General features: G+C 34.3%; 7 protein-coding genes across 7 annotated transcripts; 2 read left to right on the plus strand and 5 right to left on the minus strand.

Annotated features, from left to right (window-relative positions):
- Positions 1–142: 142 nt before the first annotated feature.
- RO3G_00648 (uncharacterized protein) lies at positions 143–1,027 on the plus strand (the record flags this gene model as incomplete). The annotated part of the gene is made up of 3 exons (XM_067655239.1): positions 143–255; positions 316–813; positions 994–1,027. The coding sequence occupies 3 exons, from the start codon at positions 143–145 to the stop codon at positions 1,025–1,027; spliced, it is 645 nt and encodes a 214-aa protein (XP_067511340.1).
- Positions 1,028–1,829: 802 nt separating this feature from the next.
- RO3G_00649 (uncharacterized protein) lies at positions 1,830–3,106 on the minus strand (the record flags this gene model as incomplete). Its single annotated transcript, XM_067655240.1, has 4 exons — positions 1,830–1,967; positions 2,019–2,265; positions 2,314–2,564; positions 2,612–3,106. The coding sequence occupies 4 exons, from the start codon at positions 3,104–3,106 to the stop codon at positions 1,830–1,832; spliced, it is 1,131 nt and encodes a 376-aa protein (XP_067511341.1).
- A 480-nt stretch (positions 3,107–3,586) lies between these two features.
- On the plus strand, positions 3,587–4,062 carry RO3G_00650 (uncharacterized protein; the record flags this gene model as incomplete). The annotated part of the gene is made up of 4 exons (XM_067655241.1): positions 3,587–3,647; positions 3,760–3,797; positions 3,863–3,937; positions 3,985–4,062. 4 exons carry the CDS (start codon positions 3,587–3,589, stop codon positions 4,060–4,062), a joined length of 252 nt encoding a protein of 83 aa, XP_067511342.1.
- A 469-nt stretch (positions 4,063–4,531) lies between these two features.
- Positions 4,532–6,098, minus strand: RO3G_00651 (uncharacterized protein; the record flags this gene model as incomplete). Its single annotated transcript, XM_067655242.1, has 5 exons — positions 4,532–5,153; positions 5,203–5,325; positions 5,382–5,722; positions 5,777–5,941; positions 5,991–6,098. 5 exons carry the CDS (start codon positions 6,096–6,098, stop codon positions 4,532–4,534), a joined length of 1,359 nt encoding a protein of 452 aa, XP_067511343.1.
- A 1,378-nt stretch (positions 6,099–7,476) lies between these two features.
- RO3G_00652 (uncharacterized protein) lies at positions 7,477–9,096 on the minus strand (the record flags this gene model as incomplete). The annotated part of the gene is made up of 7 exons (XM_067655243.1): positions 7,477–7,632; positions 7,680–7,782; positions 7,835–8,286; positions 8,336–8,458; positions 8,518–8,622; positions 8,673–8,827; positions 8,886–9,096. The coding sequence occupies 7 exons, from the start codon at positions 9,094–9,096 to the stop codon at positions 7,477–7,479; spliced, it is 1,305 nt and encodes a 434-aa protein (XP_067511344.1).
- A 1,679-nt stretch (positions 9,097–10,775) lies between these two features.
- Positions 10,776–15,365, minus strand: RO3G_00653 (uncharacterized protein; the record flags this gene model as incomplete). Its single annotated transcript, XM_067655244.1, has 3 exons — positions 10,776–12,772; positions 12,864–15,219; positions 15,276–15,365. The coding sequence occupies 3 exons, from the start codon at positions 15,363–15,365 to the stop codon at positions 10,776–10,778; spliced, it is 4,443 nt and encodes a 1,480-aa protein (XP_067511345.1).
- A 5,035-nt stretch (positions 15,366–20,400) lies between these two features.
- On the minus strand, positions 20,401–21,246 carry RO3G_00654 (uncharacterized protein; the record flags this gene model as incomplete). Its single annotated transcript, XM_067655245.1, has 3 exons — positions 20,401–20,726; positions 20,781–21,188; positions 21,237–21,246. The coding sequence occupies 3 exons, from the start codon at positions 21,244–21,246 to the stop codon at positions 20,401–20,403; spliced, it is 744 nt and encodes a 247-aa protein (XP_067511346.1).
- Between the last annotated feature and the right edge of the window lie 511 nt (positions 21,247–21,757).

Genomic DNA, 21,757 nt, shown 5'->3' on the forward strand with positions numbered 1-21,757 from the left:
TATTTTAAAGCATACGAAAACTACAAAAGATTGCTTTTAGTTGATGCATAAAGCAAGGATAAGTGTGACTTTATTTTTTAAACTATTTCAATATTTTTTTTTATACATACACATACACATACACATATATATAATTTAACAAATGACAACCCCCTCTTCCTTACAAAAGAGCTTTAACAAATTGTTTGAAAGTCAAGCCAGGAGAGAGAACGAACCAAGTTTTCAAGCCAAAAAACGAAAGCATAAGGAAATAGAGTAAATTCAAACATTCAGATTAGGCATCAAAGCTAATGCTTTATATATATATATATATAGTTTGGAACCTTACAATAATATTTCAGTATATTCGGAATTCTTTCAAGATCCAGAACTAATTTCAGAGATCTCTGCCGATGCCCACCGTATATATAAGAAAATGCAAGTCAAAATTAGTCGAATTCGACCACGTTTGGAAGCTGTGACAGACAAACGACCGCAAGCAAAAGACGTTCTATCGACGCGTGTGATGGATAACGAGCATGCCCAAATCTTAGATTCAGTAGAAGAAGCAGTACGGGAAAATCAATTTTATGTGAATCCAATAGTACCTAAAAGAAGAATGTATATCCGAGAGAATTCAGCAGCAGCAAGTCCAAGCATGTCTCAAAGTACAGATGATATTGATGAAGGCAATAACAGCAAGCCCCAATTAGATAATAATCCTGATTCACAAATATCTTCTTCTGTAGAAGGTACTAGGACTTCATTTGAACTTCGAGATATTTTTGATAATATAGCAGCACTTATTGAGCAAAGTCCATTGAATTCTGTAGGGTAAGAAAGAAGAAAAGAGCTATGAATTTAAGCAAAAGAGATTGATTATTTGTGTAGTTCAACTTATCTATACACATTACTAAATCGACAACATGACCCAGCATCTTATATTTATACAATGCCTGAAGTAAGTATGAAAAGTACACAGGTTTATAATGTTCAATTAAAAATTGTTCTTAGCATACTTCAATTAGTAAAAACCGCATTGACGTAATCAACTTTATTATTAATATGTACATGAAAACTTACATTATCAGTATAGTGGAAAACTATAGAGGAAACATTAATTACGATAGTTTTATTTACACCCGGAAGCTCAACGAAAAAAGGACAAGAGATTGAATTGTTGGGGTCGCACAGTATAGGTGATTTAAGGGACGCAATTTGCTGTTTATTAGACTTTTCGACAAATAGTCAGGATATATTAAATACTCAAAGCAAAAGATTAAAGCCTAGCTTTATTTACATGGACCATGTGTTTTATATTGATACACGACATGCAGCAAATACATTAGAATCATATCGACCTCATATTAGTAAATGGCTTGATAAAAAGAAGATAAATAAGCAAGTGTTCAATTATCAAGTAGTAGACATGCAATCCGCTTTATTGAAAGATCAGAACATTCTTTTCAATCGTCCATTTGTGTTTTCACATGAAGATGATTGTGAGCATATGTTTCTCATCAAGGATCTCAGGCTTATCTCACCCAATGAATATGAATCACTCACAGACTTTCCTCGAACAACTTATACAGTAAAATACGTTCGACTGAGATGCACAATGTGTACTATATATCCTGCTTCGTATGTTGTATATTTTATCTATTTCTTGTTGGCTAAACTAAAATATTGATTAGCTTTATTACAACTGAAGACATTCTAAGCGGACACTCTCCTTGTTATTTCTGTGAAACATGCTTCAAATCCTTTCATGCAGAGAGTGAGTATGACAAGCAATATAATTACAAGACAACTAGATATTATGGGACTATTTATTAATGTAAAATAAAAAATCAAATACGGGATAACTTTTCAGATAAATATTCTAAAGTTTGGTCTATAATTTCACTTGATTCTTTCCAAATTTGAATTGAAAAGTATAAAGCAAAAGGATGTATTTCTGCCTTTGGATATATTTCAGAGATTTTCTGCTAAAAGAGATTAGTAAGTCAATATTTTTTTATCTTTGTTGCTTCACTTACAGAAAGAACATGAAGTTCATTTTTTGCTTTTACTGCTAATTGTTTGCAAACAGACTCGAGCATTAAATAAGCTTTTCTTTCATTGTCTGAATTGATATATTCTATTTGTCCCATAACAACATCGTGCCAATCCATAACACGTCTATCAAATCCAGAGTTCGTTGTTCCATCCAATGCAAGCAATCTTAATGCAGCCATTAATCTAAATGATATCTCATTCTTTTTAATGCTATAATCCCCAGCATATCTACAAATTACAAGTTAATGAGGTATATGTATTCGTTTTGCATTTTACCCTGATCCTTCTAGTATTTCCTTTTTGATTTTTAATCCCTTTTTGGATTCCACTTCAGAATAAAGTGACCAAATTTCGTCATCTAGTAAAACGAAATTATAAATATTTTCATTCAAGACGAATCCATATTCCTTCAGCATGGCTAAATTGTCGTGTGGCCCATAGTTAATATATACTTGTTCTCCTTTCTTGTAAGCTGTTAACGTCTTTATTTCAAATCGCTGTGTCCTTATGTTAAATCCGCTTTCAATCTACTATAAAGTTAAAGCTTTTCTTCTTTCCACTTATTCACACTTACTTTAGCTTCTGTTGTGTGATTTAGAAAATCAAGCATAGGTGCTAAAGCAATATTCTCTCCTTTAGCTAGGTAATCAGGTACGGTCATATGAATACAACGCGTATTGACACAAAGCCATGCCCATTTGAATTCTTCAGCTGTGATATCTTGCGGTAACTGTTTTGATTTACAAAACTTTAAGCAAGTGACATAATCGGTATGAATATTATCCTTTTGTTGCATTGTTTCTTGTTTTAAGGAATTAGGTAAATGACTTAACAATTCTGAGGGATAATTGACTGGCATTGTATTGAAGTGCATTGGTAGGAGATCTGTATAAGGTTTCCACCAAGACTGCTTATCTCTTGTCAACAGTACCAGGTGTAAAGCCAGTAGTTGATGTGGGCTGAGTGAATGTGTGCCATATAGCTTTGTCAAGCTTTCGTTGGTGATCAAAAAGTTCCTTGGTACTGAAACAATCACTTCACCTGCTTCAATGTCCTCTGTTGCCATCATACCTTATATGTTCTTTAAGTATATGTACATTTTATACTGCTTTTTCTTTTCTCTTTTCATTAATTCTCACCTCGACCAGTATCTACAGCAAAAACGTAAATAAAGCATTTCAAAAGGAACTCATTTGTTTCTCTTTTTACTTGGAAAGTTTGCCAAAGCTAATTTTGTCTCTGGAAATTTATTACTGTTTAACCAATTAATAAACAACTCATATTTTCTATCACGGACAACTTCAAATATTTTTTTGTTTTACTAATTATTAAAAGATTTATATTTTATTATTTATTAATGTACCAGTTCCCTTGACTGAATTCATTATGATTAAAAAGAAAAACAATGACAGGGTATCGTATTCTTATTCACTGAATAGAAATCTCTTGCTTATTCTCTCTTTGTTTAAACCCAGCCTAAGCCCATTGTAATAATATACACGCTCAGACAGGATATTGTAAATCTATTTTCTCTTGGTATACTTTAAAAATGGATAATTCTACTTTAATAAAAGCTGCCATTGCTGTAACCATCCTGTTGTTAATCACAGGTATAATAGTAATTGGAACAACATTAAATAGAAATTCATACATTTGGTTATATAGTTCTCGTATTATCATTCTATACCAAGAAACAAAGTAGAAATACTGTGTTATTATTAGGCATATGTGATGCTGGAAAGACTTCATTGTATACATTGGTAAGGATAAAAAAAGACATAAAATTAAAGTATTTTGTCCATCAACCCCTTTTATTTGTATGTAGTTACGTTTTGGAGAAAAACGATCTACGGTTTCATCTATGAAAGAAAATGAAGGTCAACTCGCAATCTCAAACAAGGTAATTACTAAAACATAAATCACCCAAAAAAAAAAAACTTAATATAGTTGATTAGACGTTCGATGTTGTTGATTTACCTGGTCATGAACGTGTTCGCTATCGTTATGTCGACTTTTTACCTGTAGCCCAATCGATTGTATTTGTTATAGACAGCACAACTCTTAATAAGCAGGTCCGATCTGTTGCCGAGTACTTGTACGATGTGTTGGCTAAACCTCAAGTTCAAAAAAATCGTATTCCCGTCTTAGTTGTATGCAACAAGTCAGATATGATTACTGCTTTACCAACAGAGAAGATTAGATTGATGCTTGAGAGTGAAATGTAAGAGAAAAGAAAGAGAACTCGTAGCAAAAAATTTAATCTTTTTTTTTTGTGTATATAGTAATCGCTTACGATCCACTCGTACTGCTAGAGTAGAGCAATCAGAAGAAGATGAAACAGAGGTATTCTTGGGTTATGAAGGAGAAGATTTCAAATTTGAACATGTTGATAATGAACTTGAATTTGTATCATGTTCTGTTGAAAACAAAGATATTGAAAAAGTCCAAGATTGGATTAGAAATTAACACTCTGCGTCCAATAATAATAAAAAATTTATGTAACGCGTTTAATATATCTACTAAATACAGCAGCAACTAAAGCCATCAAACCACCAAATGCCAATACAATGGCTACATTAGATTCCCCAGTTTCTCTTCCTTCGGACGCAGCAGCAAAGATCATAGCAGAAATAATAGCTACTGCAAATTGAGGGAATACGATATACATGTTGTGTACACCAAGGATCATGCCTGCATCAAAGTCATCTTGCTGCTGCTCACTTGTTGTTGCTGTTGTCGTAGGGAGTTTCTTTTGGCGTTGTTCATCCTCATAACTGACGTATTCACCTACAAGTGAAAAAGGAATCCAAAGTACAATGGCCCATGGAATACCCATGATGGCCAATATGACTGTAGCTGTCGTGACCGAACGGACAAATAAGGCAGATAATAATGAAGCAGCAATGATCAGCTGAGAACCAGTATAGACATTCAAAAGGGAAAGAAACCATATGCCCTTCTTTTCAAATCGCATGACGAGTGCGGGGATGATCACACCTGCAACAACGGAAACAATAGCATTACATAGCAGGGCAAAAGAACCAGCTCTTGTTCCCTCTGCCCAATCTCCATTGTCAGGATGGGAAGCAAAATAAAGATCTGAGACCCATTGGGTACTAAATCATATATTAAACAAAGCACGTACTCTATTTTGTATGCGTATACCTGTAGAACAAATAAGGGAACCAACCCATCCAAGCAAAGAATTGTGTGTTACATAAGGATTGGATTGGCTTTGGTAAATATCGAAAGGCACGCCAAACGTATTGAAAGGTACTATACCACGGTCTATAAAGCAATATGTTTAGATTTCAACGAGATAAATTTAAAAAAAGCTTTCTTACAAGTCATCTTGATCACCCGCGTCAACATATCGCTTCTCCTTGACGGCAAAACATGTAATTCCTAAAGTGACAATAAACACAAAAGTGCCCACAATGCAAAATACTTTCATTTGAGAATCACCTAACCATGGTAAAAACTTGACAAGGTCCATAAATCCGACGAAATAACCAAACACCATAGCTGTGTTACTCATACGAGCACTCCATGCGTTCGCGTACTCTTGCTGCCAGAGAGGAGGTATATCAAGAATAAGAGCACGGCAGATGGCTTGTACTGCATTTAATGTAAAATCCAAAAAATAAAACGAAGATACAGCGACAACAATGGAATAAAAATGAACCTAAATAAATGTATGAATTTTTTTTTTTTTGACGAGAGTTGTTTGTATGCTCACAGCATCTTTTGAAGATTCATAATATCTATCGGCAATCATAACACCAAATTCTTTTGCATAAGCAATGCCTACCATAGACAGACAAGTCAAGAAACCTGCCCCTACAATAAACGGTCTTCGTTTTCCAAATCGAGAAGTACATTTATCACTAAAGGCACCAATAAGCTATAAAAATATATTAGGAATAGATTATGATGTCAATTCATAAACTTACAGGTTGCACAAGAAGACCAGAAAGAGGACCTGCCAACCAAACGAGGGCCGTCAATTGCTTGGATAAATCCAATGAGATCAAATAAGGTGTACCATACCTATGAAACATAAGTATAAATTTCATGCTCTTCATATAATTTACTCCTATTTACGATAATTCAACCGTCCCTAAAGAAAAAAGAAATTAGTGAACAAAACAAGTTATATTTTATTTAAGCTTACACGTAAACTGTACCCCAGCCATACAAACAGTTAGACCTAATATTTGAATTAGGCTAAGACCTGATTCTCTTGCAGTATCTTGATTGTTAATAGCATCAGGTACTGTTCCTATACTATTATAAGTTGAAGGATCAAACGATGATCTTCTTCTCTTGTATTTTGGTCTAGAAACTGGAGGTTTCTGATTTAATAAAGGTGATTGCTCACTCGTCATATAGGATAGAAATAGAAAGAAAAAGCGAGAAGGAAATAAGGGCGTGTCTTTATATTTTATTGGACACATCATATGACCACAGGGGGGTGGCATTGGGGTGGCACTGTTTCAACAACGCTCCTTACGACATCAAAAAATTCCCAAATTTAGAAATTTCGTAAAGAAGGAATAACACGTTATATAACAAGAGTTAAAGCTTATACATTTGATCCTTCTTGTGCTACTATTTTGAGTAAGAAACCTGTGATTGAAATGACTTGCTGACATGATAATTATGTATGTAGTAGTAGTCAAAGAAAAAATTATTTAAGATTTGCTCAAAAATCGAAACGCATAAAAGGGGAATTGTAGTTTCTCAACTAATTTAGGTTTATTGGTTAACTGGGTCACTGATGTATTGTCATTTATTATAAAGAATCAATTGCAGTAAAATAGAACATACTAATAGGCAATCAGCCAAGAAAATAAGTATAAACTTGGTACTATTTTAAGCAAATTACATATATCGTATCATTTTGTTTGTAGTTGAGGCAAACTTTATAGGAGCGATCCTATGATTAACGACTGTAAAAGCCTATCGCCTAGAAATGTTGTAAACCCAAAAGAGAATGAATGGTTGCTATTCCGCCAAAAGTGAATAATATTCAAATTAAGGAACCGAAGGTCAAACTTGATCAGGTCTAAAGCACGCGTTTCACCAAAGCAGAAGGATTTATTACATGAATACAAATAAGAGTATGTATTATACAACAAGTGTTCATTTACAAAAAAAAATCGTTTGAGCTCAAATGTAAAGGGTATATACACACTTTTCTTTCTCATCACTTGCAATTATTTAAACCATTCTTTGAAAGTTGGCAAAAAGCACACACAAACTATTTTGTCTATAATAATGCTTCAAAATATCTATACCTTCTATTTCACGATAGATTGACAAAAAAAAAAGCATGATTTCATTTGCATGCGTATGTTTTAATTGCAATGATACTGAAATAAAAAATTATTGTAATAATTTGAAACAATCAGTTTTTAATCTATCAAAAAAAAAAATCTAAGCTGCAATTTCGCTAGTATTATTTTGTACTGCTTGAACTTCGCGCTTCTTGATAGTAGTTGCAAGCACTTGTGATCGGAAAGAAAGTGTTTTTGTGCGTTCAATAACTTGTTGATATACAGATGTGATGGGTGTATTCATAATGACAGTGTTCTATAAACAAGTTAGTTAAGTTTCAGACTCGCATATAAAATTCTAACCTCTTCAAAGTCAATCTTTGCATCAACGCGAGTATCTCTGATCAAATTGACAATCCACTTTTCACCTTCTTCTTGACTCAAGTTCAATCTTTGTGACATTTCCCTATATAAACAGTAAATCTCTTCCTGTCTTTTTATTTCTGAATGGCGCTTACTTGATATCAATCTTTTGATGAATTCTGCAATATGTCTCGGAAATGTATTGTCTAGCACTTTCCATAAAATCCTCTTGAGTAGCAGCCAAAAAGAAATCATTCATCAACACGCCTTCACACTCCTTCAACTTTTTCTGTGCGCCTTCAAAATCAAAACGCACAAAAAGTGCTTCAACAAATTCAGTCACAGGATCTTTGTATTCATATGCCTCTTGTTCAATAACTTTGACCAATTCCTTCATTTGGTGTTTTCTGCGTTTGTTGGTAACAACAGCTGTAGCAAGATAACGTAAAATCCAAGGACAGGATGTTTGAATGGTGTTGATGTATTGAGGAGTAAGAAACATGTCAACAATCCCATCACGTCCCTTAGGGTGGTTGAAGAAAACAAAGAGAGACCAATGAAGAAGCCAGGTACGTTGCTGAAGTTGTTGAAGAGGTGATGCAAAGCTCTACAAATATTCAGTTTTTGGCGCCATCCCTAAAAACAATGCAATTTACCTTTTGATCAATAGCTTCTCTTAATTTTTGCATTTCTTCTAAAGCACCATCCCAATTTCCAGTTAAAATTTCAGCTGCCATTTTTCCCCAAGTAGCAGAAAGAGAACGCTCGGTATCAGTAGACTATGTAAAAAATCAAAATGTAGGTGAGAATGTGTGTACCGAGCAAGATGCATACATACCAAAACACGGTAATGATACAAATAATCAGCAGCTCCTCCATAATCACCACAGTTGTATTGGAATTGACCAAACTCATACAAAATATCGATAGAGTCATCAGTAAACTATAAGGTTGAGTTAGAAATAGATGAATCGTCCATGACAGATGTCTTACCTGATAGTTGTCTCTCAAATATTGAAGGTTTTCTGCTTTATCTTGACAAAGAGTGGCAATGACTTCGGGCTTCTCAAGCACTTGCATGACTTTTTGAGCCTTGGTTCTTAATTCTTCCATTTGAGATAAAACTTTTTCTCTCTTTTCAGAAAATTCTGCATGGAATACATTAACGCGCGTGTATCTGGACAATTTACTTTTTATGTAATTTACCCTTGGGAGCTTCTTCAGTTTTATTCAATTTCTTGTAAAGTGAAAGTACAAAGTCAACCATATGAGAGTTTTGGAATAAATTATATTTTGCTTGAAGCAAATCCTCTGCAACATAAACTTCCTTTAATTCCAAAAACTCTAAAAGAGGATAAACAAGATGACGATCCAAAAATGGGATCATTTTCATTGTTAAATCATGAGTGGCAGCCATCTTTACAAACTTAACAAAACAGTTGCTTTACTGCAAGAAAAAGAAAAAAGTTTTGGAAGGCTTGTTCTCAGCGGCGACTCAACAGACAACGGTCACGATTTTATCAAATGCATTTCCAGCAAACATTAGCAAAAGTTTAGTGAATTTTTCAAGATGTTCAATCTCAAATTTTGGAAAAATACGACCTAGTTTTTTGGAAAGATCTGCGTCAGTTTTAGTAAAAGTGTTTTACTTATAGCCAATTGTATAGCGAATATATTAATATTTACTTTTTGAGAATTTAATCAACTCCAAATATGTTGTCAACCAAAATTATATACATGTGTATACATACATATTTGGTCTTGTTAAAATTACTATGATTTTTTGCAAACAAAATAAAACCTAAAGAATAACTAGTGAAATAGCTTTTCCCATACTTTTTGACTAGATTTCACCTTAAGTTGAAAATGCAGCCGTTTTGTAGAATTCTACTACAGTCTCCAAGAAAAGAGCAAGAGAAAAAATTGTTGAATTCATAACGTATATATTTGAGCGTGAAGTAAACAACCTAATCGCTTGAAAAGAAAACTGTCTGATGAAAGTAAAGATTCCAATAATAATGCTGTAATAATAAACACATGTATGAAATACTTAATATTTGCGAGAACAACGCTTTAGTTGAAACAGAAACAAAAAATGAAGCTTTGAGGTTATTACCTTGTTTCATTAAATTGAATCATAATGTGCAAACAATTGTTGGGTATTTAGTGAGCGTTTATGTTATTCAATATGTATTTTGATGCAAGTCTTATATTACTAGTCTGGTTTGAATTCAATTATTGGTTTATCATTTAATAATGCTGAAGCGCAGTCAAAGTTTTTCACGAATATTCATTTGCATTTCTAAAACTTACAGTGGGTTAAAAATACAAGCTTGCTGGTAGTAATCTTTCAACCAAAAAGATAATGACTGATTTCAACTAGACTGAAATATCTGCTATTCGTAAAATATTTGGCGAATGAATCAATATATCATTGTAATATTGACATATGAAGAAAACATAGGAAAAGCATAAAAGATCAAGTATCAAATTTGTCGATTCTACAATAAAGACTGTATAAGCATGTGCTTGCCTAGAACTGTTTTAGATGCAATGATTATGTTGTTAGCCTTGATTCTTTTGCTTCTGTCGATTTTTATTCCGTCAAGTATCCATAATGATTAAACAGCAAACAGGTCTATTCTCGGAAGAAGTTGGTATTTCTGAATGTGACTATATTGTCAGATTGTGGGGTCCTGTAACTAATAGGGATTTTTTTAATAGAAAGTTAAGCTTGAATAGTAAGTGTTAGTTCAATATAAAGTCAATGATATTCCGTTCATCCATCGACACCTCTTTATATTCATTTTCCAATATTTTGATTTCGCTGTACGTCTCTTTCGTTTCAGGGTATATTAATACTAGCCGACCTGCTCGCTACGCTCACTTAACGGCCGCCATCGCCTCGCGGCTCGGACCCTGGCTCCCCCCCACCACCACCCACACGCCCACACCATTTAATTGAGCGTTAATAAAATGCAATGTTATTGATAATAATAATAATATTGTTTATAAGGCAACATGTGTGTTTTAACAGTAATAATAAAGCTATATATAGTGATCAGATGTAAATTGATTGGGATTATCGTTGTGATATTAGCGAAGTAAAATTTCAGGATAAACAATGTTTTCAGTCTTAGTTGAATTGACGCCTTTTTTTTTATCAAGCAATATAGAAAGTCCAGATACAGATGTTACTCTTGATAAGGCGACATATAGCTGGCCATGAGTAAAAACGGGTAAGCGAAGATCAACTCCAACAATTTTAAGGGATTGCCCTTGTGATTTGTTGATAGTCATTGCAAATGAGGGCCTTACTGGAAATTGCTTTCTAGTCAAAGTGAAAGGATACTCATTTTCAAGAGTAGACAGAGTGAAACGTGGAATTACTTCAACACGGCCATCAACACCTGGTAGTTTCACTTTCAAAAGAAATTCGCCAATACTCAAGACAGTTACTCGTGTGCCATTGCATAAACCTTTTTCTACATTGATATTTCTTAATATCATGACAGGCATTCCAACTTTTAATTCTAAAACAGAAGGAGGCAGTCCATGAGGATTTAAGCTTTGAAGGTATTCAGTAGGCATTTGGCGGTCCTCAGAGCCAGTTGAGTCTTCTTGAGTAACGCGATCAACAGCAAACAATGAAATTTTGTTGCCAGGCAATTGGTCTAAAACATATCTGTTGATCTCATCCACTAAATCATTTTTTGGTGCGATAATAGTCCTTTCTTGAAAAAATTCAGGATCTAAAGTTTGCTCCATAATTTCTTTTGGATAAATTGAATCGACAAACGTGGTAAGAGAGTGATATTGCGCAATATAACGTGGCAAGAATATTTTTCCATTTAGAAGGGAATTATAAGATAAACTACCAATCCATTGTGAAAATGATTGGTCAATAGGGCTACTACCAGATAGGCGCATGTTTTCTGTGAGCTTGAGCTTTTTTAGATTTGGCCAAATTTCTATTGATTTTGCTAATGAAGCTTCGACTATATGATGGCGTTGACCATTCTTGACAACAGGTCCAATTTGGGCAAAGTCGCCTCCCAAGACAACAGGGATACCACCAAAGAGCGAACCGAAATTTGAGCAAATGTCTTGCAAAGTTCTATTGACAGCCTCAAAACAATGTCTGTGCTGCATAGGAACTTCGTCCCAAATTATCAAGCTACATTGCATTAACATGGCAGCAAGGTCACTATTTTTTTTGATTGGACAAACCGAATCAGGATAGATGTTGAGAGGAATCTTGAAGCGAGAATGTGATGTACGACCACCAGGAAGCAAAAGAGAAGCAATACCAGATGAAGCAACGCAAACAACAATCTTTCCTTGTCGTCTAAAGTAATGACAAAGGGTGTTGTAAACAAAAGTTTTGCCAGTACCGGCAGGTCCTTGAAGAAAAAAGTGAGCAGTATTAGGATTGCTTGATATACTGTCAATTATCTCATCAAATACATCCTTTTGACCAATATTCATCATAGATATCTTTTGTTGATAATTCTGTTCCTCCACATTTCTATCATATGCAACTTCGGCTTGGATAATCACATTACTGTTAATCATGCTAATCTGTTCCATTAAAGATCGCCAATGAAATAGTGGTCCAGGCATATTAAAATCTGCCAGAGTCTTACCAGCATCTATGAGAGCTTGCTCAAGTAGATATAGACCATAATCAAGCTTAGGCAGGTTTTGATGGAAGGCATTTGATGTATCATCACTACACAGTTGGTTGAGAAGTCCCAATTGTGCAATGCGAATATCTAAATCATCACAGATATTCAAGCAAAAACGATCCCAAAGGGCTTTGGGTTCATTCAATTCTTGAAACAATAAAGCAGAAACAAAAAGGGAACGCAAACTTGATCCTGAAACGAATTCAACAGCTTCTGAAAAGCATTTAAACCATTCTTGATCATCTTCAATCAGGTGCAATGCTTGACATGCCGCTCGAAAAGTAGAATATACTACACCGTTGACAGTTTTTAAATTCTCAAACGAAGTAGGACCCCGAACGACAGTGAGCAACAACCGCAGGAAAAACCTTTCGCCAGCAGTGGGTGTACAGTAGTACATTCTGCCTACAGCATAGCCTTTTTTTTTTGGCTTGCCATGTTCTTTCTTTATTTTTCCAAATGTAATGAGATGGAAATTCTTGATACAAATAATTACGTCCATCATCATGTGTCAAGTTGTATTTGAAAAATCCCATCAAAGTTGAATGAGTGTTGTCCAAAGTTTGCTGTATCTCTTCAGCACTTGATTCAGGATCGAAATACACAGGCTGCTCATTCTCTAAATGAATAGCAAGTGAAGTGACCGAGGGGTCCTCTTCATGCATAGGATATTCAAATAATCGCCATACAGCTTCAGTAGGTCCGATATATCTGCTTGTAAGATACCTTTCAATCTCATCATTTTCATATTTTAGATGTACTGTGGTACGGTCAGGGCCTTTATAAACATATTTGTTTATATACTTGATAGCATCAATACTACCACACAATTCAACATTTATGTGTGCTTTGTATTTCTTGGTAAGAAATGGATTGTAAGGTACAACATGTTGATTGGTCAAGTATACAGACATCATTCCATTAGTTTCTTTATCCTTGATTTGAACACGATGAGATCTTCCATCCAGTCGTCTACGATACAAGGGGTATGAGTCCGGCATAACAGCAGTGGTGGGTTGAAAAGGCTTTGGAAAGCTTTTAGAGCATTTCAAAACACCGTATGCATCAGGAACCATGCATGGACATTTGGGATTGATATTTCCACAAGGGCCATGCATCATTTGTCCAGAGACTAAGTCTAGAAGCTCAGGATCATCATCGGATGGCAGCTCAGCGCAAATCACTTCATCAATCTTCTCGGGATCACGAAATACGCTATCATCACCTTCAAGAAACAGCAAAAGATGGCAATGAGGCAAGCCTCTTTTTTGGTATTCAATCGTTCGGATTAGACCTTTATAATCGCCAAAAATTTTCTTTTTCTTAAGGTCATGCAAGAATTCACGAAGCTTCAAATTGAACACTCGAGCAACTAAATCGGGACGATCTGCTGCAGTTTGCATTGGCCGCTGATTGCTTGGATCTTTAATGAGCTCATTTGTTATCTCTTCCCATTTTGGATTTGCCGTGAAGGTGATGAAGAAGGTAGGTTTACCAAAATGTCTCACTATAGCCATTGAGTCTTGATAAATTTTTGCCATAAATCTTGGACCTCCTACATAACTACTTGGTAAGATGAACTTGGTGCCAACTGTGCTCAAATCGCTGTTGTCATGGGCTAAAGCATCTGTTAAGCCGTTGTATACATCTGCCCGTAAATTACTTTGGTTATCTCTGATCCACTCCAATTTTTTCTGATCGCAGACAGCCCAAACATCGACAACATATTGCTGAAATAACCTCTTAGACAAAAAAAGAGTAGGAAATTCATTTGCTCTACTATGAAGCCTAAAGCGATAATATGCTCTTTGAGGGAGCCTATTCCTCTGACGCTCAACCTCAACGTTACTATTAGGAAGATTGACAGCTGAAAGTCTCAAACCCCAATGCCATCCATAATCACCACGTGGAAATAACAACACATAATGCAATGGCATGAACGCGGCGTGAGTTTGATTAATTCTTTTAAAAGAATTACTACCATGCTCAATACCATTGCGGTAAGTGATTTTAATATCTCTGAAGCTGGATCCAGCGAATTCAGTTGGAATAACAGCTGCTATTTCACTTGTGGTGGGCAAATTTTCTGTTCTTCTGTCATTTCCTGTTACTAACTCCATAGTCATTTGAGGACTAAGTCTGATGTGAAAGGGAGTTGATTCCTCCTCGTTTGATGCTTGTCTCTCATACTCATCTTTAAGAATCTCATGTGCATGCTTATAAATGTTGACAAAAGGGTTGACATTATCAGTATGAAGCATGTTTGTGAGTTGCTCAATTAAATTAACATTGAGATCGGGATTGTTTGCAACTCTATTGTTGACACCAAAAGCAGGGTCGTAGATATACAGTTGTGCATATGAAGGTACAGCGTTTCTGTTTTCTGATACCTCCGAGTTGCCAATATGATTGATAGGTCCTTGTAAGTGATATAGCTCGCCGTGTATCATGAATGAAGAAGGACCAGAACCAGACCGACCTGTTGCACTGACTATATTGCAGCCAACCGAAGTAAAAGCAAAGGCCATATTGAATTGTCTAATATTCTTTAAAAAATGGGTAGACAACTCATGGTTACCAGTAAACAAATCCTTTAAAAGTTGAGGTGGGTCTCTCAGAGCATCTACTTTTACGGCACCATGCTTACAACAGGACTCCCAACTTAGAGCAGAAGCAGGAACGTTTACTGGTTTTTCTGCTGTCCAATGGAGTGCACCACAGTGCTGACATACTTTGTCCATACGACCTGGTGACCACGAGGTGAATCTGCTCAATTCTGATATGTAAGCCAAAGGTTTTCTAGCAACCGAAGTTCTTGTGTTTTGAGTACGATGGTGGTTTACTCGTCGTGCCTATAATATATAAGTTAGATAAACACTTTTATGTTTCGGTCAAAATAAGTTATTACACGACAGTTCTCGCAAGTTCTATAACGACCAGGGTTAGGCATATGCACTCTACAACCACTACAGTGACGAGGTTCGTTAGTTTCAGACATAGTAGTAGTAAAAGTTTTATAGAAATAAAGAAAAAGAGGGAAAGGTTAAAAATTTAGCTCTCTGCCAAAGAAGCAGTCATTTTTTTGCGTCGTGGTTTAAATTCATGTACAATTTTTGATCATTTTACAGTATATTATATATAGATAGATTAGTCTTTTACCGCACATATTTTTTTATATGTCATAGGTGTCTTAAAAAATAAAGAAAGCATCTCACAAAACTGAAAAGAGTGTCTTGAGAAATTCAAAAGAACGTTTGCGATGTTAAGTACAAATGTACTAGTGCTGATTTTGAAATGGACAAGGCGATTCAAAAGTCAATTTCAACTAAACTTTCGGGTCCTACTCTTCTTTGTATTGCTCCTCGTTTGCAGACCGTGATTGAATATGATCCTATTTTGGCATTTTGTAAAGGACCCATTGTTGAATTTGATAGGTAAGAGTTTATAAATAAGGTACAGTGATGATATTGATCTCTTTCTTTCTTTACTCCAGTCCCCTTGACACTGATCAAAACCAGTGATTCCGTATTCCATAAAATATGTCGTAACTCTGGTGAATCTGAGCGCTTGATTTCATTAGCAAATTTTAAGCATTGATTGGTTGATGCGTAATTATTTATGTTAAACCCTCTATTCTTTATATATCCTATTTATGACTTTTACAGAAGTAATTGGTTCCTCATAAAAATGCATCTATCTATTTAAAGATAGATACTGATTCAATGGCTGTGGTTCACCTTTACGCCTTTTTTTTTTCTTTTTTTTATAGAAGCTAAAATGTTCAATACGATCGACGAGAGAGCAAAGGAAAAAAGGAAGTAAAGTATGCAAGTAGTGATCTGTAACCATTTCCAAGCATTATCTTAATAGAATTGTGGCGCGAATTCAATTACAATCCCTTTCCAGTTCTCTCTTTTTGTATCATTTAGTAACAGCTTCATTCTATATATAAAAAGAGTTTGAATATTTTAAACAAAGTTGATCATTTTTAACTTTTTGCTTTTTTTCTTTTTTTTTTTCTTTTTTTTTTTCTTTTTTTTTTCTTTTTTTTTTCTTTTTTTTTTCTTTCTTTTTTTTTCATTTACATAAATGGTAAAAAAGTCCCTCCCCATCGTGAAATGAGTTAGGACTGCGAAAAAACCCTCCATCGTCCCGCCCTCCAGCCGAAGCCTTTGGCCAGTTAGGTAGTTTTTATTAAAGAAAACCCTTCCGAAGTCAGGCAAAGAAATGCCTATCATCGCACCTTTCAACTTGCGCCTACGAGTGTTCAGATAGTTCTTTGAATGAAGAAAAACAAAAAGCAGGGAATAGAAGCTTTATTTATACTTTTTTTCAGGAGAATTTCTGACTGCTTCTTTTCAAATCATATTTTATTGGTCAATCATTATTACAATATGGACTTGTGATCATTCCTAACAACTACAGGCTATCCTCTTATACATAAACAAAAGGGACTGCCTATTAAAAAAATTATTGACAATGCCATAATTGGTATAGATTATAATACATAGAATAACTAGGGGGAAGAAGCAGGCTCTTTAAAGCAAAGTTTAAAACGATACAGGAATCCAGTACATGACTTACAAAAGCCTAAAATAATGGAGGTACTACATGTAACCATGTTCTATGGAACTATGTTATATAGTACTTTTCTTAATTTGTTTATTCATATTTAGTTAATTAAATCCGTGGTAATGGTAGAACAACCATATTCAGCAAGGACGTTAAAACAGATTCGTAATCTATTATATATGTATACTTAGAGTACAGCAATTAAAACTATTTTTATTTTAAGCTCCTTAGATTTTACTGCGTTCATTAGTGTAGTGGCGAACTCTCAGGAGTTGAGGTTGTCTTTACTATTTTGTCACTTTTAGACCAATAAAACGTTTAGACCAAAATGGTACAGATTGACATACACACTATACGTAGAAAAAAGAAAAAAAAAAAAAAAAAAAAAGAATGCATCTACACAGCTTTTTTTAGATATATCAAATATATACTGTATAAAATTGAATAAATATTGAGAGCAGAGTCGTCGTAAGGACTTCATGAATAATCCAGTACTTTTAAGACTGGACAGTTGTCTTTTGATGTGCAGATATATTCCAATAGATCTATATGATACTGTGAGTGATTTGATTAGAATTAAGTGTTTTACGTTTATTACCTTGAGTATTTCTATGCACTTGGTTCAAAAGCGTCAATTGGGCATTTTTTCATTCGTGTCGGGGGATGTAATGGTATCATTTGCTCGCGATGACGTAGTGACAAGTACTTTATCCACAAGCAACGTGTCATACAATTTGTTGACCATTTTTTGAATCAAACCCACTTTCACTTCCTGATGTTCCTGGCCTGGAGACTTTCTGGCGTATCCAATGGCTGTGAAGTTGTTTTTCTTGAGGTTCTTGACATATGCCTAGTACTTTGGCAGATGCTCCGTAATTGATAAAGCAATGCCATTCAAATATTCATTTTTTAATGTCCATAAGACTCGATATCGAACCTTTGAACCGTTTTGATCCTTCAATACTTTTCGTTCCTGCTCTTGGTTCATGTATAAAACTTTCTTGGTGTTGCACCACTTTATGAAAGATAACAACGATTTCTCATCAAATCTAGTTGTATATAACATAATCAAAGAAAAAATATCCCTGGATGAGACTTTCTTTTTTATGTAAAGTGATTCGTTCCATGACTCAGTTGGGACATACACTTGATTCAGAAACTGAACAATCTGAGCATCGTGCACTATTTAATAGTATTAATAACTAATATATCTTCCTTCTAATATAGTTTCATGACTATCGCAATTACCATGAGCAAGTAATGGTAGTTAAAAGCTGAAAAAAAGTTTTGTGCACCAGTTTTGTCCGCTACTGTATATAACTTTTTTCTTACTGTTAAAACACACATGTTGCCTTATAAACAATATTATTATTATTATCAATAACATTGCATTTTATTAACGCTCAATTAACTGGTGTGGGTGGTGGGTGGTGGGAAGCCAGGACCCGAGCTGTGAGGCGATGACGGCCGTTAAGCGAGCATAGCGAGTAGGTCGGCTAGTAAAAGTTTTACAATTTTTGATCATTTTATAGTATATTATATAGATTGATTATATTTAAAACACAATTCATTGATATTAATCTTTTACATTTAAATAAGCCTATTGGTATTAAGGATACATACATTAACCATTATCTATCAAAGTTATCATCTAAAAAGTCAACTAAATATAAAATTTAAATTTATTGAATATTTGGCAATTGTTCACAAATACAATTTGTCTTTGATTTACATAGAGTTATTAGAATATAATAAATGGCATGGATGGGTGTAAAGCTCACAACACTTTTATGATAAGAGGCATGCACATAAACAATCCAAATGCCGAATCTGGCAAAAGATAAGCAAAAGATGTAGTACTTCCGGCCTTATTGTTTCTAAGATGGATCGACTACTTGTAACTTGTTGTGAACTTTGCAATTTAATCGTCCACCCACAAAAAAACAGAAAAAAATTATAATTCCTTGACCTGAAAAAGGACAAAGCACATATATTGCCATGCATTTTTTATTTTAAAATAATTTTAAAGGAATAAAATGCGGATCGAAGAGCTAGTACCTTGTCTTTTGTCTTTCTTTCGGCAATCACAGCAATGAAACCCCTCAATGCATACCAACCAATATGTGTAAATTCTAATGCCATCCGAATTTTATAGTTTTAAGGTCAGCAATGAAGCTATATTTTCAAGACAAACATTTTCACTGACCCTCGATCAATTACATCTTCAGCACATGGTATTTTTCATCATATTTTACTTTCACAAAAAAATCTCTTGTTCTCTCTTCAGCTTCAGATGCAATAGCTTGCCTCTTTTCAAAAGAATTTCTAATTCTGTATAATATTTGCATATTATCTTTTATTTTCATGGTTTAGATATCTTTATCATGCTTCAGTTTAGCCAAGGCTCCGGTTGAACAAAACAGCCGTACCTGCTTATGAGTGCTTTCGGAGTCGACAAAGCGGTGGTAATGACAATACACAAAGCATCTATAACTGTATGCTTCGTAGTGTGATTAATTAATGTTGTTATTTTCAATTACACCGACTATTGTAAGGGAAAAAGAATTTTTGTTTTTCTTGCGACAAGTTTTGTGTACTCGGTACCAAGAATTGCCGATAATAGCATTTGGATCAATGATTTCTCTGGAAGAAGAACTGCTTGGTATGTTTGATTCTTTAAGCTTTCAAACACTCAATATGTTTTGGTATTGATTCTATGAAATAAATTTATGGTGTACTGTACATTATATACATTGATTTCTTGCCAAATAATCTATCAATAGACTAATTTCGGCCAATATCTAATGTGATGTTACCGCTTCGAAATCATTTCAAAAGTATATTCTACAATTATGAACAAGTAATATGCACTACTGTTAATAGTTTGTTTCCTTCGTGGGCATACTTGCTCAGTACTTCATTAAAGGTACATACTGACTGGAGCATGGGTACAAAGGCAGGTAAAGTTGTATTCGTGTTATATTGTCAATGAAACTCAAAAACATCAGCTATATTAAGAGTGGACACTGGTGGATTTGAAAATATGCACTATGCCAAGGTAAAAAAAAAAAAAGCAGTATATTTAACGACTACCAAAAACTTACAAAATGCTAAGAAGGATTATATTATTTGGAAATTTGACTGACATAATATATTTTGTTTTTACACAAATAGGTAAAATACTCTTACCAAAACCGACGCAGATCTTTCCAAAAAAATCAAGTCGTATTTTTCCAAAAATTGAGATTGAGCATTTTGAAAAATTCATGAATTTTTGCTAACGTCTGCTGAAATCCAATATTCACATGCATTTTATTGTTAAAAGTTTATTCCAGCCAATCACATAGTCCTTAATGCATCTAACATTTTAGATCTGACATCATTGGATAACTTGTCTATGTCTTCAGAGGTCTCTTGCACGTCTTCTGTTGAAATTGGGGGTAAAACTAAGCAATGATCAATTAGGAAGAGAGAAGAAGAACAGATATTGACAGTCTACCTTTAATTTTTATATTACCGTGACCAAATCTTTTAGATTTTTGATCATAGAGATGATTATAATTTTGAACCACAATAGGTATAATAGGAACATTGGCTTGTGCAGCCATGTAAAACGCGCCCTTTTTAAAAGGTAATAAATTAAGTTCTGGTGTATTAGCTCGTGTGCCTTCGGGGTACACCCATATACTCGTTTTGTTCTTTTTCATATCGGCTGCAGCCTTGCGAGCATTCTTAACGGCCGTTTCTCTATTCGTACGATCCAAAAAGACAGCCTTACTCAAATACACTGTAAATGCACATAGTTAGAATCTTTTAACATCTCAATATGTATGCGCATTACTGAACCAGCCCAAAACAGGAACAAATTTGATTGATTTTTTAGCTACCACAGAAGTTGATTTAGGGAACACATTAGCCATAAAGAAGATGTCAAGAATAGATTGATGGTTGCAAATATAAATGGCTTGTCCACCATCTTTTCTGATGTGCTCTTTTCCCTCAATAGTACAAGTGATACCGAGCATGCTTGAGAAAATAGTCTTATATACTCTGGAAACAGTCCAATTGATGAGATGTCTCTTTCCAAAGATTGGTAAAATGATAGAAGCAATTACACCATAACATGCTGAGACAGACAAACAAAGCATTGAAACAACAGTTCGGTAGTAATAACCTCCTCTTGTCTTGAATAAAGCTTGAAGTACAATGGGTGATATAATCCATGGAATAACCTTGGAAACTGAAACGACTATATTTTTGAGTTAAGAAACAACCAAGAAATAAAATTGGTACTTACCTGTTTTCATTTCGAGTTCTTTTTTTTTTATTTATTTATTTGCTATTTTTCCCCTTGAGATAAAAGATTAGTAAAAAAAAAAATAAGCAAGCCAGGTGTTTTTAAAGTTATCTCGGCCAATCATTTAAAGCTTTTGTTTCTGGGTTTAAATAAAGTGTCGCGAAAAAGAGAAAAAAAAAAGTCAATGGCAATGAAGAACATTTATCTTTTGTATGTTTAAAAATACATTTCAAGTACTATTAAATAGAAATTATAAAAAAACATTTTATTCATGAAATATTACTTTAGTCTGGATTTCTTTCCATTTTATATAGTTTAGGGTAAACAAATGGAAAAGGCTTATTTTCTTGTTATTAATACTTTAAAAGCAATGAACCATTGCAACTGTGGTCGTGTCATTTACCAGAAAAGACTGAAGAAGGAGAAAATGAGGATGCATATATTGAAAGAGTAGTTGATGATCATATCAGTTCTACAGTGATTGAGCTTGCTTCTTCAAATTTATCCAACACATACATCAC

Source organism: Rhizopus delemar, genomic scaffold, assembly GCF_000149305.1.
Source record: "Rhizopus delemar RA 99-880 supercont3.1 genomic scaffold, whole genome shotgun sequence".
Taxonomy (NCBI): Eukaryota; Fungi; Mucoromycota; class Mucoromycetes; order Mucorales; family Rhizopodaceae; genus Rhizopus; species Rhizopus delemar.